Below are 15,802 nucleotides of genomic sequence, written 5' to 3'. Positions count from 1 at the left end.
AGCTTGGGCAGGACGGACAAACAGTGGAAGAAAATCATGTATAGGGGAAAAAAAGGCAAGTTTCTCATCACTTTTAAGATGTACTGACAAAACTGAAGAGTTAGTAATGGCTTTAAGCTGAAACAATGTTCCTTACAAGCCTTCACAGAAGTCATACTTTGATTAGATAGGTGTTTCTCAAATACCTATTGTAGTCTACTTGCTTTAAAAAAAGAAAGTCAGGTGTCAGTCAACAGCAGAAACACCCCTCTCTTTCCCATCGCACAACCAATGTCAATAAAATGTCTGTTGTTGTCTTCAGAAGAAGCATTCTACTCTGTCACTGATACATTAACACTAGTACTATCAAACATTTAGTCCTAGTCAAGAAAGGCACTGAGGCAGATGCTGCTCACAAAACAGGATGATTTTTGCTCCAGAGTTGTTCTAAACACAGTGACTGTAAACAATGTATAAGATAATGGAGACTGAGAGAAATATAAATGAAAGAATACGCACAGGTCAGCATAACAGCAACCTAATTGCTGTCAAGGTTTTTTGTAGGCATCATGGCCTGCAGTAGAAGGCAGGTAAGAAAGACCATAAATAACTTTGCAGATTTTTTACAGGGAGCAAAATGAGGGTCAGCAACAGAGACAGCTGAGGTACTGGACTGAAAACATAGCAAATCAGGTAATGCAAAGGAGAGGAAGACAGAGGAAGTGAATGACATCACTGATTGATCACAGGTTAGAGCCACTGTTCAAGTACACAATAAAGGTAATAGGAAAGACAGGGGTAACCTGTGAAGGGCCTTGGCTGTGAAGGTTATGATTTATCAAACACAGAAATTTTTATTCCTTTCCCTTCCCTGTCCCCCTTCCTAATAGCTTATTTACTACTGGAAATGATAATAATAATAATAGTGGGTTCTAAATCGTGTTCTGTATGTGGATTTCTATTCTGATTCTAGGAGGAGTTTTTACCATGTTTATACTGCACATGATGGTGGTGCAGAAGTATTAGCATGAGCTTGACTACTAGCTTCACTAAGTAGCTTCACTTTTAAGGACTTCACCATAGCCTTGTTTGTCCTGTTTCTTGACAGGCTACATTGTCTCCATGCAGAGTTTCGGGCTGTTCTGGCTAGACTGCTTTTATTAATTAAAGGTCTGTTCCTATCCCCCCAGGGCCTGAGTACTTTGGGACTAAGGTTGCTAAAGCCTACCAAAGCCCCAGGCATAGTCCATTCTGCCTGCCCTGAAGGCCTGCCTATCTGTCTAAAACTTAGAGAATCCCTGCACAGCCTGCAGCTTCCTTTGGTGCTTATCTCAGGAGCTACACATGCTCAAAAAATGCCTCTCAGGGAAGCTGAGAGCTTCTCATTGATAAAAAAACATGTAACAGAAAATCCTTGAAAAGTAAAATCCATTGCGCTCTTTGGCCTTCCGAGGAAGAGCTCCAGGGTTTCGATTAATAGGCAGAGTCTGCCTAAGGCCTCCAGAAACTGCAGCATGGTGCAATTGGGTGTGTATGAGTCCTGAGGCAGGAAGGAAATCTGGCAAAATACAGCTGAGCTTGAGTCTAGAGGAGAGAAGGAATTACCTACATTCACAATACCAAATCCTTCTGCAGGTCTTCAGAGGTGCCCACCTGTCTGTACAGGCACCTAATGTTTCGGCTAGGCAGTGCCTAATTTAAGTATCTACATAAGACCAACTGGATTCCACTTCAAATGAATGTACTCAAAGCTAGCTGGGATAGCACTACTCCACACAAAACAGCTGTGGAGGAAAGTCTGTGGTGAGTAACCAGCCCTAGACTTTGTTACAAGCAACAAAGAGTAGCACTACTATAGTAACAGCAAATTTCCTTTGGAAGAAGACTAAAAAGGGTTTAGTGGATTTTACTTTATTTTACTCTTTGCGTAAAAATGAATGCATGTCTCTGAGTTTTAAGGCAAGAAGCATAGTTTGGCATAAACTTCAGATGAAGAAGCATCACAGCAGTTCAGAAACTTTGTATTTTATAAGACACAAAATACTGACGTACAACTCATGGATGCCTAGATATGTATTAATGTATTTTTCCTGCTCAAATCAAAATTCCTCTTCACAGAGGATTTTTTTGTTTTCTTTTTTTCTTTTGAAATCCATTATATTATAACACAGCAAAGGTAGGGAGTCCTAATTAATCCTGAAAGCACAGAAACCAATGACAACTTCAGGCATCTATGCAGTTGCAGGTCAAAGCACAGAGTACAAAGCATACAGCATCTACTGCGCTGCTCCCATCATACATAACTCTGTTGTGAGAGAGGAGACAGCAGGGGGGAAGAGATCAACAAACAGTATTTTTTTTTAAAAAAAGCTGTTTGAAGTTTTGTAAAATTCATCAATATGTTTGTTCTCAAATCACATCAGGACTGAGTATCATCAGCTGGAAAAGATCTCATCCTCCCCATCATTATCCCAGAAGAAGTATGTGCAGAGAAGCTCAGCTGCTACAGTGCTGTTGTGCCAAAGGAGGGTCGTAAGGAATCTTGGTCATTCAGGCTGACTGACATGGTATGTAGTACCATAGCACAGTGAGAGGAATACACTCCAGAAGTGGCCAGGCTAGCTCAGTTTGAGGAGGATTTCAAGCATTCCCTACAGTAAAGTAATTCGAGAGTATTCTTCCACTGATTCAGTATATTGTGAAAGAAAAGCTTGAACAGTAAGTTGTTTTGCTATCAGAATGCAAGGAAGTGCAGTATTTTCAGCAATGAAAGTTACTAGTCCAACCTGTGAATATTCACGGCAGCACCTGGCCAATGCAGGGGTGAGAGGAGAGAATGTGTGCAGTATGTTTTTATGCGGAGGAGATAAAAATAGAAACAAAACTTTTAAGAGATGGGGCTGTTCTTAGTGTCATTTATTTATTGTTGTGGGATCATGTAATTTAAACTGCTTAATGCAACATCTGTATTAAACAGTACCATGTTAAATGTTAATCGTGAGCACTGACCCTCCCCCAAATTTTCCACATGCTGTCACGGCCTCTTAGCTCTTTTAAGCCAACGACCACTTCATTGCTCCCCCTTCCTCACTATCCCTGAGGAATGTCTTTGCATCAAAATCATGGGAAGCTTTATCATGGAGTTCAGTTAGGTCAGGGTCTTCTGTTCCCTAAATTCTCCTTTGAGCTTCATTCATAAAAAGCATTTGTCACAAAACCAGAGCCACATAATACACTCTGATCCACTACGAGATCCACCTGAAGTGGGTGCAACTTGGTTTGCCACTAGTGCTCCAAAAGAGCTGGATTTAGCTTAAAGAATGCTGTCCTGCTACTCCTTTGCAAAGTCAATCTCATGTTTTGTGAACTAACTCCCTGAAGACTTAATAGTTTGGACACAAGTAAAGTGTGAAAATATTTTCCTCTGTGGCCCATTACCTAGCAGGGTTAAATAAACCACTAAGGTGCTATTTAATAGTAGATTTCCACTAAAAGTCAGACCTCTGGCTTTGACATCTGTTTTGAGTTGGCACAGCAGCTGCTTCTAGCAGCTGCAGCAGTTGTGAATTTGCTAGGAGCAGCAAAGTAAAGGGGGAATGGATGGGAAACCTTGTAGATTTAAAGGAAAGAAAAAAATCTTTAAGCACAGCAATCATCAGGTATTCAGCAGAATTTCCCTCTACAGAAATTAAACAGCTTTTAGCACCAGCAGTCAGCTGTGCAAGGAGCATGGAGGTCCCGTGCTACTTAGGAAATGCTAAGAACTGCTGAAAGGTTGAGCTGAAGCAAAAACGAAGCTGTAAAAGTTATACAGGAACACTGGTTATTTCATGTGAGATCTCCTTACGGAGGCCTATGACATGATTAGTTTAATATAAGCTTCTCTAAAATCAATTCAAAACAAATGCTGTCAAACCTGATGCCCTTTTTAACACAACTAAATGTAGCAAAAGCTTAGAAAAATCATAATCAAAATGAATCTATCTCCAGGTGAACGAAGATTAATTACTACTACATTTTATTGCGTTTTTTCAGAAATCCAAAATAAGAGCTTTTATCTGCCTTAGGAAACAATTTCACAACCTCATAAAATCTTACTCTTCACATGTTTTTGATGATATTTAGACTAAATATTTCATTTTTAATCTGTAATCCTGTGACGCTTAGTTATACTTCTGTGTACCCAGGCATAGAAATTCACTCCTTTTCTCTATTCCTTACTTATTTAGTTCTTTGAACTCTTCTCATAAATGCAAGCCCCCAGAGTCCAGTTTGTCCTTGTCATATTATTCTGAAATTCTCCAATTTGTTGTTATCTTAATGGTAATGAGATATCGGAATTATATTCCTGATTCAGAAGGGACATCACTCCCTACTCTGTGATAAGCTACGATTGGTCATTTAGCTTAAAACTGAACCTGCTTATTTTTACAGGCCAAAGGCAAAACCATGTTTAATGTATTGCCAGTAACTTCCCAGGCCTTTCAATACATTCCCAGATTTCTTCCGTTGATGCCACGTGTACATTTCAGGTTATCTGTATGGATGTTTTCCTGTACTTGAATCTCATTTTGTTAATCTCTTCTGATTTTCAGTCTAGGTCGGTTTCTATGAACCCTGTGTCCTTTGCAGCTTCTCCCAAATTGCATGGTCCATGAATATTAAAGCAGACTTCTCCTTCTACAGCATTAGTATAGAAGTAAACAAAGCTACTTCTAACAGAAGTCAATTCTGAGCATTTATCTATCTTTCTTTTAGTTTTAATTCTCAAAGATAGTATGCACTACATGTGGTACCACCTGGCACAAGTAGTTTTAATTCATCCTTCAAATAATATTTCACAAGCTCCTGTATCAAAATACGCTTCTGAATGCCAAACTGGGATGATTGTGTTTCTTGCCTCTGACAGTTTTGTAATTCTACTTAGTAAGAATTAATACAGGAAAATGTATTCTTTACAGATCTGTGCTCATTGTTTTTTGGGGCTCATTGTTCTATTTCCTCCATATGTACTAATGGCTTGAGATTTGATGCAACCTGTAATGGAAAGAAATAAATACTTCCACCACTCCTGAATCCTCCTGAGGCAGCTCTCTTTTCAGGCTGCTTTGCCAGACTGCTTTAACCCTTCTGCAATTACACTTTGATCTTTTATTACAGATTGGAAATTTGAGATACAGATTTGCACATCTGCATTTGCATGTCTCTTTAACTAAAAACATAAGATAAACTTCACAAAAGAGTGAATGACTTTTTGTCTGAGACAGACTAATCTTGTATTGTGTAGCCGAAGAGAATGGAAGGGAAAGATTTCGGCCCAGCCCAATAGTGATTGAACCAAGACAAAAAGGAAAGTTCTGTGTGAAGCCTGATTCTGTCTGACCACCTATACCTACTCCTGGTTGTTGCATTAGAAGCTCTTCCAACTCTAATTACAGCCTGCTTTGCTGGAGATGACAGATGATGACAACTGTCCAATAAGCCTCCTCTTTGCTTGCAGCTCCACATGCAGCAAAAGAATATTTTTGTCCTCTATGGCTGCTAGTCAGGCAGGAACACAGGAACAAACAGCGGCTGTGTTTCAAAACACTTGAAATCAGTGACGTGTAATTTCACAGACAGGGAAGGTTACAAAGTCCACAGAGGCCGAGGATTGCAGAGAAGTCTCTCTGCTGCACAGACCAATGACAGAAAAATAAAGGTGTTGCATTTTAAGCAGTGGGAAATTGGAGCTCTCCGCATCAGTCTATCTGTGGCAATAAATCGTTAGCTGAACATACTAATTCTAAGTTGTTTTCATTTGTCTCAGCAGGAGATTGTCCCAGCCAATACTTTTCCACTTTCGCTTTCATCATCTCTTCATGCGGAATATATTTCTTGCAATCTTTTTTAGTGATGTTTGCAATCACATAATACACTTCCAACATCGGTACTGAGTAGAGGAACAAAATAAAGGAATATATTCATTCTACATAAGTAGATTGTTTCGCACCACTGGAATGCAAATACAAGTAGTTACAACTTTACTTTCTGAATTAACATATTAACTAATGTTAAAAATTTCAAATCTTTTTTGCACTAGACACTGTACATTCTGTCAGTTTTACTCACAAAGCATTGTACATTTCAGTAACAAAATAAAATTAAAACATTTTTTCTTCTTCATTAGCACAGAGTGATATCTAAGAGACTGATTACTACCTATTTATACATGGGAAATTAACCACTGTATTTTTGATAAATCATTCATTAATTGTTGTTTCTTAAATTGCTCCTACTGTACTTTAAATCGGGCTTAAAAAAAAAAGTTTTGTCAATGTTGTTGGCTATTACAAATTAGATACCACAGAGAAGGGTGAGCATTTTAACACAAGGGTATTTGCAGCTATGCTCATATGATTATGCAAGATCTCCTAAACATAATGTATTTATAAAAACAATAGTCACTGATAAGGAAGCACTATCTGTTGGAACCCTGTGTACACAGCAACTTTAAAAATAAGCCACTTTTATCTACATATCAATATTTCAAAAATATTTTCTTGGTTGTCTCAGATGATTAATTTCTAGGCAAAATGAGGCCTGGATACATGGCATTTTCTCATATAATGTTGAGAAGAACAATATAGTATATTACATTTTTTTGAATAATATTTTTCTATACTGTTTTATCTTTTGATCTATAGCAGTTATACAGCTTTCCTATCATTTCTCCACTGCTGCTTTCTCCATTGTTCACATATGATGCTTGGTGAGAGCTGAATTTCCCTTTAAGTCAAAGGATGGAAAACAACTTCATGTCATCGAAAGTCTACCATGATGGATAAGACACTTCTCTAGTAAAGAAGATCCTTTGGGTGACATGTGCCACCTAAAGAAGGCCTTCAGAAGTCTATGCACCTACGGACACCCACTTAGGGTGTCAACAGACACCGTGACTTTCTTCTGCAAAGAGGTTTTATGTCTGAGCCTTCTTTCACAGTTGCAGGTAGCATCCCAAACGTCTCCTGTTAGGAATCTAAGCAATTTTTCTTGGTAACAGAGTATTTTCTCTGGGCTCAGAAAATATCTACCTTAAATGAAAAAGAAGGCTGAAAAAAACAAATTCCAATAGTACAAATGATTATCTTTAGCAAACAACAGGAGTGAACTTTAACAAAACCGAAACACAAAGAAATGTTGTGGCTGTACACCCAAGTGCATGTCTGCACTGCACAAACAAACAGCCCATTTATTTTCCCTTGATCACTCTGGAACTAAATGCTAGAAGTTTGAGAGTTTTCGCTCAAAACTTTAGTATTATTCAGAATGGCATTCTACTTGGAGAAAGGCAAGGAAATAAGAAAAATGTACTGGGACACGTATTAAAACTAAATCAGCAAGTAGATAGACTGAAAAGGAGAGTGGCTGTGAGAAAAGAAACACGGAGAAAGAGAAGAAAAGAAAAAGCGAAGGAAAAAAAAGTCTCAGAGAGGACATTTTCATCCATACATCTGGCAACCTCTACCTGTGGAGGTAGCTTAAGGTAGAAGAGGTGAAAGTTATTTCTCCACTCTAAATAAGACAGGTTTTTCTATGGCTAATGTTAAAAGAAAACAAAGAGCAGCAATAAAACAAAACCGAAAAACAACCCCTTGAAAACATGAGGGAACAAAAAGCATTTTTCTCTTCTGCTCTCTCCAAAACACCCATGAGCTATTTATGTGTTCAAAAAACTGTCCCTCTCATCTGCTGGCAGGTGCTCCTGGGCACCAGTACTCACCTCTGGTACTTGGGAAGGAGTTGTTAAGCTGCTCCATCACTTCCTCCAAACCTGTGCTTGTGTCCTGGGGAGGGCTGAGCAGGTCATCCTCACCTGGAAAGCAAACCCCAAACATTGCAATTAGGCCACTATAAAACCATCTGTTAACATCTTACTCTTGCACATGTCCTTCATGAAGCTAAGGCTGTTCATTTAAAATACATTTTCTGATTAATAAACAACCAAAACTGTGAAGGTTAATTTTGGTGCGCATAATGATTCTCTTTTTTTTTTTGGTTTAAGAAGCTAAGTAAAATTAAGCAATGAATTTTAAACAATTAAAACTGATTTTAATTCATTAAGAATTTAAGAAATAACCTATTCTAGTAAAAGAAGTGGGGTAAAACATCTGCTTAGGAGCACTTAGTTCATATAAATGATGGTCTTGTTTCAGCTTCTCTTCTATTAATGGTACAAGAAATTGCTGTTGTGAGTGCTGCTATTGAGTAGCTTTCTAATAGTGCTGGATTCATGTTAGCACTGCTTGGTCTAGCTGGGTAATTCAGTAGAAACCAAGATTCTCATCTGTATCAGTATTTATATTTCTGACAGTTTAATTGCATCAGATTGGTGCTGTAAGAACATTCAATTGTACTGTAAAAGGGTTTAGCAGCAGTTCAATAAAGCAAAATACATTTCCCCCACTGAATAATTTCTATAACCTGATTATAGGGCAGTAGCTTAACGGGAAATTCAATATATATTATTTTTACTTTTTTTTTGGCATGATTTCAGATAACCAAAATCCATCTGCTGATTTTACTGCAGACCCTAGCCTCTAATAGCAATAAAGCATCTGAAAAGGGAATACATCTAAAGAATACATTGAGTGAGATTCTCCTTTTTTACTGGAGTTCTTTTATCCCTATTCAAACACTAAAGCAGTTTTGCCTGCTAAAATGACCCCAGAGAAATACACCATTGTTTTGAAAATGACTAATGACCCTATACTCAACTTGAGTAATAAATCACCTAATTTTCTGTTAGCATTAACATTCTTTAAACATTTCTGGTGCCCCATGCTAGTGGAATCTCTACTAAAAGAGATGCTAAAGGAATGCTTCGGGACTGCGTTTATTCCCTATTATCAGGCTCAGCATCTGCCTCACCTTAGCGGCAGGAGTATTACAAGACTTACTGGCCAAGAGTTATTTTACCTACTGCAGTAAAAGAAGTGGAGTAAAATGTCTGCAAGGAGCACTTAATTCATACGAGTGATGGTCCTTGTATCAGTTTTCTTTATTCTATTAATGGGATAAAAAGATCTGTTGTGAGTGCTACTGATTAGCTTTCTAATGGTGATGGGTTCACAAACTACAACAAATTAGTTCACACCATGAGCTATATTCACATCAAGTGTGGCACCAACAGAGGTGCCTTAACAAAACCAATATCCTTCCTCCAGACTCTGACGGATGTCAAAGTAAAAACTCAGAGCAAGACCTTGCTGCTTCTACCCAGGTTGTGTACCAAATCAGCATGCTTGCAGAAAACAGGATGTGCTCCTATAGATCAAAAGAACAGGTCAATGGTCCTCCTGGCCTGGCCAGCAAGAACTCCCTCCAAACTGAAGATGGTATGGATTCCCAAATGTCCCGGTAAGCACAGGCACAAACTGAACTCTGTAAAACCTGAAGATTGCTGTACCTTTATCTAAAATATTCTTACTCTTTCTACTTTGAGGATTTTTCTGAGCATTTTTTTGTAAATAACATGATAAAAGAAGATGTAAGACAAGCAACCCAACAACAGAAAAGACTCCTTTAGACCTCAATTACTGGTCTTAACTGAAGCCGATCTTCCCCATTCATGTTTGTAAAAAAAGGCTTGGAGGACCAGGTGGATCTCAAATGTTTTGGGGGTACCTGAGGGAACTTAAGACCAGCAACAACCTCTTGGCTCACCTCAGAGAACCTACTGTGGGAGAAAGGTCAGAGATTCAGCCTTTGCATAGGACAGGACAGGGACAGGGAAAAGGAGTTTTCAACTTGCCTACGTGCCTCTGGTTATCAAGGCATAAGCTCTGACTGCCGATTACACTCTGAGTGGGTTGCTGCATTTACCAAAGGTTTAACATCACCACTGGTGGAAAGCATATTAGAGTAATCTGTCTTGAAACAGCAGGGAGACAGAGAAGTGCAATGGGTCTATGGTCAAATTAAAAAAAAAGAAGGTATCCTTTCAAAAGGCAGAGTAGTTAAAAGCTACCACCATATTATCTCATTGCTTAGAAGCATCTACAGAACCTCAGTATTTTTTTGAAAAATTATTACTCCCTTATTACTGGAAGTATGCTTCTTGTATGAAAGCATTATTTATGATGCTGTTCTGGTTAGTGATCTATTCACAATTCTAGAATATTTTTAGTTGCACTTCAAAAAGCTCTCAGATTAGCAAGCAAATATTCTCTGGTGTGACAGGAGACTTAACAAACCATATTAGTTGTGGTTTGTTAGCACAGTTAGTAATTCATTTTATAAATTCTGTTCCATACTGCCAACACTCAGCATTGCCGAGTCTTAACACAATCATACTGATAACAATGAAACATCTCACCATCCCTCACAATATTGTCTCATAAAATCAAGCAGAAAAAATCGTGTTTAAACTTTATTTTAAATACGAAAGTTTTAGCAGCCTAGATGATTATATGTGTGTTAATTGGTTAATTCCAGTCTCATAAATGAAATGGGAGTATTTGTTTATCAGGACCAACAAAAAGAAATACATGGTAGTATTTCTGGCCTCCCAAAGGACAAAATATGAAACCACACATCTTCTAATAAGATGGTTGGGAACCACTGTCTTCCTATCTTTCTTGCATATTTTAAAGTTGTATATGAATATGTATGAAGAAATTCAGGACATTTCTGCAGAGAGCTGATGCAAACTATTCCACTCATGCATATTGTCTAGTTTGTATATGCTATACATAACAATGTATTTACTTACTAGTAATATGATTACAGAAAGATCCAAATGAAATTGCTGTTACCTGTGATTGTATGCTCCCTCTCACTGCAAATATTTAACTTAAGCATTCATTTCACGCTTTCCCGTAGTAGGGCCTACAGAATCCATCCTGTTCTATACCACTATATATTGACTTTACTTTGTGCACACCCAAGATGGAAGAAAGTGGCCCTGAATAAGTTGCTTCTCCCACTACCATGGCACTTCAGACTGACAAGAATATCCCTTCCCATTCCATTTCTCGCTGTGACTATTTCACTAAACATAATGAAAAGCTCCCAATTAAGCCTCCTCCTTTCTCAAAAATCTCTAATATAGACTAAACAAATTTTTTTGTGAGAAGCTGAATATTATCAGCAGATGTCAAACGTTATCTTATTGAAGTAATTTAATTACATTAGCTTAAAGATGCAGGAATGGATGATTGCTTTTTTATTAATAGTAAATCTTTACTACTTAGTACTATATACTTATTAATTTTATAACAGATAGGAAATTAGGAAACTGCTACAGAACAGTTACTAAAAGCACTGAAATAACAATTCTATCTACAGAATATTATTACTTAACCTTACTCCACAACTCATATGACGTTTATTATCGCATCTGATGTGATATTTAGAAAAGCAACCAGAGGAGCATTGCCAGTGAATGACAGCTCAATCCTATTTACTTGAGCAATGACAAATTAAAAATAAGATCACACCAGTTAACATGGGAATGATTAATAACACATTTAATCTCTTAGCTATAATTAATACTCTGTACATTTAAATCAGTCATGTCATTTTTATTAGCTGTAAGTCGATCTGAATGAAATAGTTAGCTTTTTTGTGTTACCTCTTTTCAGAATTCAAGTCCTGGCTCAGTTTTGCATTTAATGTCAAAATATCCAGGCTACTGCATGCATCATGATCAAACACAAAAGCCTGCACAATAATGAAGATGCAAAGTGCAAACAGCCAGATGATATCAAAGACAATTGCAAATGCCTACTTCATTCTCATTTGAATTAAAGAAGAGAATAGTGTATTTTCCGTCTTAAAGGAATTTTTGTTGAGAAATGGGAAGGTAACTATAAACTCTGAACTTCGTTGTCTTACCCATGGTTTCTGAAGTTTGGCTGCCAACTACACGAAGAAGCATTGGCTGACTGCTATCTGACCTCTGCAAAGAGGTAGAAGGAGAGGACAGTGTTGTACCATTCACCTTGGCATCTGCCTGTGGCTAAAAATTGAAGAGAAAAAGAAGCGATGACTAAAAACAGTTCAGTACAGTTGCACAAATCTTTGTATCTCTGAATTTTGCATTTATCCCATGAATACACAATTTTCTGTTTGTTTTAGAGTAAATATATCCATGCAAACAATGAATCCAAATTCTCAATACGAAAAAAGGAAGACGACTAAATAACCATATTGAAATGTGATTTCACCTTATCGCTTTCAGTCTGCAGAACAATCTAATATCTTTCTCTGAGAGAAATATGATTTCCTGGTATGTTATAGTTGTTGGTAACACTTCACACCCTGTTTGGAATATAGCTCTATATTTGGCTCTATAGAGATCTAAAAAAAGACCTGAGGACTCACCTGTTCCAGCAGCTGCCTCAGCCTATGCAGCTGTGACTCCAGCTGTTTGTTGTGATCCTCCAGAATCTGCATCCTGGCCTCCAGGCGGCCCTTGTGCTGGCGAAGCAGTTTGGCTTCTGCAATGAGTTCAGCATCCCGGGGACTTTGCGGAGAGACTGGCATCATCTCAGGTGGGGATGGCAGTGGAGACAAACCTTTGTGATCATGCTGTTGCTTCAGTCGGTCATATTCTGCTTGCAAGTTTCTGTTGAATAGTAATAAGAAGGTAAAAGCTTTATAAAGCTGAATAGCATCATATATAGATAGTATCCTCTGCCAAGGGTACTCAGAATGTACTTTCTTGCATGGGATGTAACACATACAACTATTGGGGAGGCAGAGGCTTAGCTACACCAGCTGTCTCTGATTCTGCTGAAGCTAAACTCATGTAGGATTATACCTTACAGATTTGCACACAGCTGATATTACATGCAACTGTGACACAAATATTATCTAAAAGCTCTTGGAGTCACGTGAGTTCACAATTCCCTTTCCAGAGCATATAAAACAGGAGAAGAATGGCAATGCTTCAGATTACCAGTGCTTCAGATTACCAAAGTATAAGTCCTGGGTTCAATTCTCAGCTTCCTGCATTTTGTCATTATTAGCAGAAGTCAGACTGCTCGGCATGATTACACCCTAGTAATAATTAGTGGTAACAGAGTACTTTGTATGATCAAAGCACTTTACAAACACTAATTAAAGCTTATACCACCTGGTCTACCTATCTATTTTACAGATGGGAAAACTAAGACAAAAAGAAGGCCACATAAAAATTCAGAACAAAACACAGAATTCAAGAGTTCATTTGCAACTCTGCTGTCATTACTCAGGTCACATCATTCTGCTTCCTTCATATCTGTAATTGTATTTCCAGTCTAGCTCTAAAATTACCAGCCTAAGATGAGGAAAAGACAATCAATGAGTCAATATGTTAAACTGCACTTGTAACTTTTGGGCTATAACTTCCACCTTCATTTGGACAGCATTATCTAGAGTGCTAGTCTACTGTAACTTTGTAACTTTTAAAAACTTGTGCTTTTATTCAGTTTCTCCAATAAAACAATCTATATGATTAATATGACCTATAAGGACCACATAAAAAAAAATCTGTGAAGTAATAAGAACACAGAAGGTAAGAAACTGAAACCCCATTAGGGATAGCAGTCTGACAATGTAAAAATAGAATCTTGCAGCAGAAAACACTGTACACAAGGGAGGCCTAATAAACTGCACTGGGATTTTGTTACTGCTTTCCAGAGGGGAAAACTGGTTCCACACGCTATAGCCTGAAACCGCTTACTTAAGTAGTGACCCAGATTCTTTTTTTCAACTTATTAGAGGTTGTGAGAACAGGCATTTTTTGCTAGTTTTGCCTGCAAACCAAAATTCACACTGATCTTTAGGTCTGGAGACTCACAGCACCTCAGAAACCTTCCCATTAAACTGTAAAACACTTCTAAAGCTCCATAATTTTCACCAGAACTAGAATGAAAACTGTATGCATCATTTCCCATGGATAAGAAAACAATACCCAGGATAAAGACAGGCTACTATCCCTAAGGTATAGGTATATATCCCTATATGGGTGCCCTATATGACCCCTCCCTCTGCAGAGAATTTAAAAGGTAAAAGGAAAAAAAAGGGGACTGATCCCTCTTAGCTTCACGTTCTTCCATAATTCTTAACTTCCTTCTCTAAAACCCATAGAAAGAGGGGACAAGAGAGAGGACAAATCTGGAGATTGCTTGAGAGCAACTATTATACATGATCTATATTCTTTCATTTTTTGACACTCTACGCATAAACAATTAGCTAAAAATACAGTTCTAAGAATGGGGGCTGACAAGTTCTTCAAGAACAAAAACTGTTGCCAACTGAGAAAAATCTTTGGATGTCAAATCAAGAAGTTGCTGCAAATATTACAGGTATTTTCTTCCAAGTCAGAAAGCTTTTTCAAAGGATGATTTTGCTTTAAGTAGATAAAGAGTTTGTAGTCTACAAAAATTATCTGAAAGAAAGAAAGAAAGGTCATACTGGATGTTGCCTTCCAAGTGACTTAATGTCTTCTGATACTTCTAGGTGAATGAACAGGTGAATACTTAAAAAAAAGAGCAGAAATTGGAATAAGAATGACAACAGTATCACACATGATCTTATTGTAGACTACAGTTTATACAGGACTGATTAAGATAATTGTGCCATCCTTCTAAAACGGCTCACCCATCCACTAGGGCTCACAGACAAGAGCTCTTTGCACACCAATCTTGCCTTTGCATTCCTAGTACAGCCCCAGAACAAGCGTCCCTCTCTGCTTCCTCCCCTTGCAAAACTTACACCAGGCCTGTTTGTCACTAAGTCTGTAGGCAGTGACTATCACTACACTGTGAGGAATTTCCCAGATGTATGATACAGGCAATACTTTACAAATAGCAGACTCAAAGACTGAAGGTCTCAAAATTCCACTTTCAAAGCAAGGCAAACTAAATAAATGCACCTGGTCATAGTTACAAGATAATCAGTTACCATGCTATAAAGAAATATACAATTCTTGCCTCAACTATGAAGATACATAGAGAAGTCCTTCTAGGAACTAAGGTACTAAAAAACAAGTGAGGACCAGACAGTAATTCAGATACAAATGCCTTCATGCCTAATACAAAATAGTTTAGAGGAAGAGAGTGTTCTTGCTTTATAATTAAAAGTAAAATACCTGTGGCTAACTTGATTCATTTCACTGGCCAAACTCCACCTGTATTTGAAGAGGTGGTGTTAATCTAGTCCTATCTTTTAAGCAGTAGTTTCCAAGTATTATTTCTGATCTCAGCTGAGAACCCTGTCTTCACCATCTTGATGCTTTCTCTTATATTCTGTTATTCTATTTGCCATCTATCTGGCACTGCAGGGGAACACTTATGGATTAAACCAAAAGAGATGTAGCTCCAGTGGGCACAAAGAGATCCCTAAGAAAAAAAGGCAGCAAAGCTGGAAGAGTGGCTACTAGCTTTTTTTCTCTCTTTCTCTTGTGTTTAATTCTAATTTAAAATTAATTGTCACTCTCTGGAAATGGAGAGGATTTCAAACTGCAGGGGATTGCATAAAATAGGGCAAACCTACAGATCCCATGATTAACCAGCAGCAGATGGCAAGAGAATGACCTGGAACTTTATGACCTATCTCCATTAATAAAATGCTGACACTAGCATTGGATAGGAGCTGTTTGCATGATTCTAAAGAAAGGGCATCACCTTTGGATTACAAGTCTTAAACAATTTCAGAACCAGCAAATGTTCTGACATGCACTGAAGCTGTTTTAATCTGGATCCAGATGTATTTTCCAAGGTTTCAATGTTAAAGCTGTTCTCAGTATTGAAGGAGACTGTGTCTGTGACCATAGCTCAGGGGTGCTGGAACCAAC

General features: G+C 37.9%; 1 protein-coding gene across 9 annotated transcripts in view; it reads right to left on the bottom strand.

The window, feature by feature from the left end:
* The window catches only part of DMD (dystrophin), a 1,316,184-nt gene that overhangs the window by 10,380 nt on the left and 1,290,002 nt on the right, over positions 1 to 15,802 (bottom strand). For 8 of the 9 annotated variants that reach the window (XM_026096811.2, XM_064497804.1, XM_064497840.1 and 5 more), the window contains 3 exons: positions 12,346 to 12,589; positions 11,857 to 11,980; positions 7,742 to 7,834 (listed from right to left, as the gene is read on the bottom strand). In XM_026096811.2, the coding sequence (XP_025952596.2) occupies positions 7,742 to 7,834; positions 11,857 to 11,980; positions 12,346 to 12,589 (461 nt within the window). Of the gene's footprint in view, positions 1 to 507; positions 7,071 to 7,741; positions 7,835 to 11,856; positions 11,981 to 12,345; positions 12,590 to 15,802 lie in introns of those variants that run through there. The other variant, XM_064497835.1, reaches the window with a different exon arrangement.

This window comes from Dromaius novaehollandiae, chromosome 1 (assembly GCF_036370855.1).
Source record: "Dromaius novaehollandiae isolate bDroNov1 chromosome 1, bDroNov1.hap1, whole genome shotgun sequence".
Classification (NCBI taxonomy): domain Eukaryota; kingdom Metazoa; phylum Chordata; class Aves; order Casuariiformes; family Dromaiidae; genus Dromaius; species Dromaius novaehollandiae.
The sequence above is the reverse complement of the archived record's forward strand: the minus strand, read 5'-3'. Positions and strand labels throughout refer to the sequence as shown.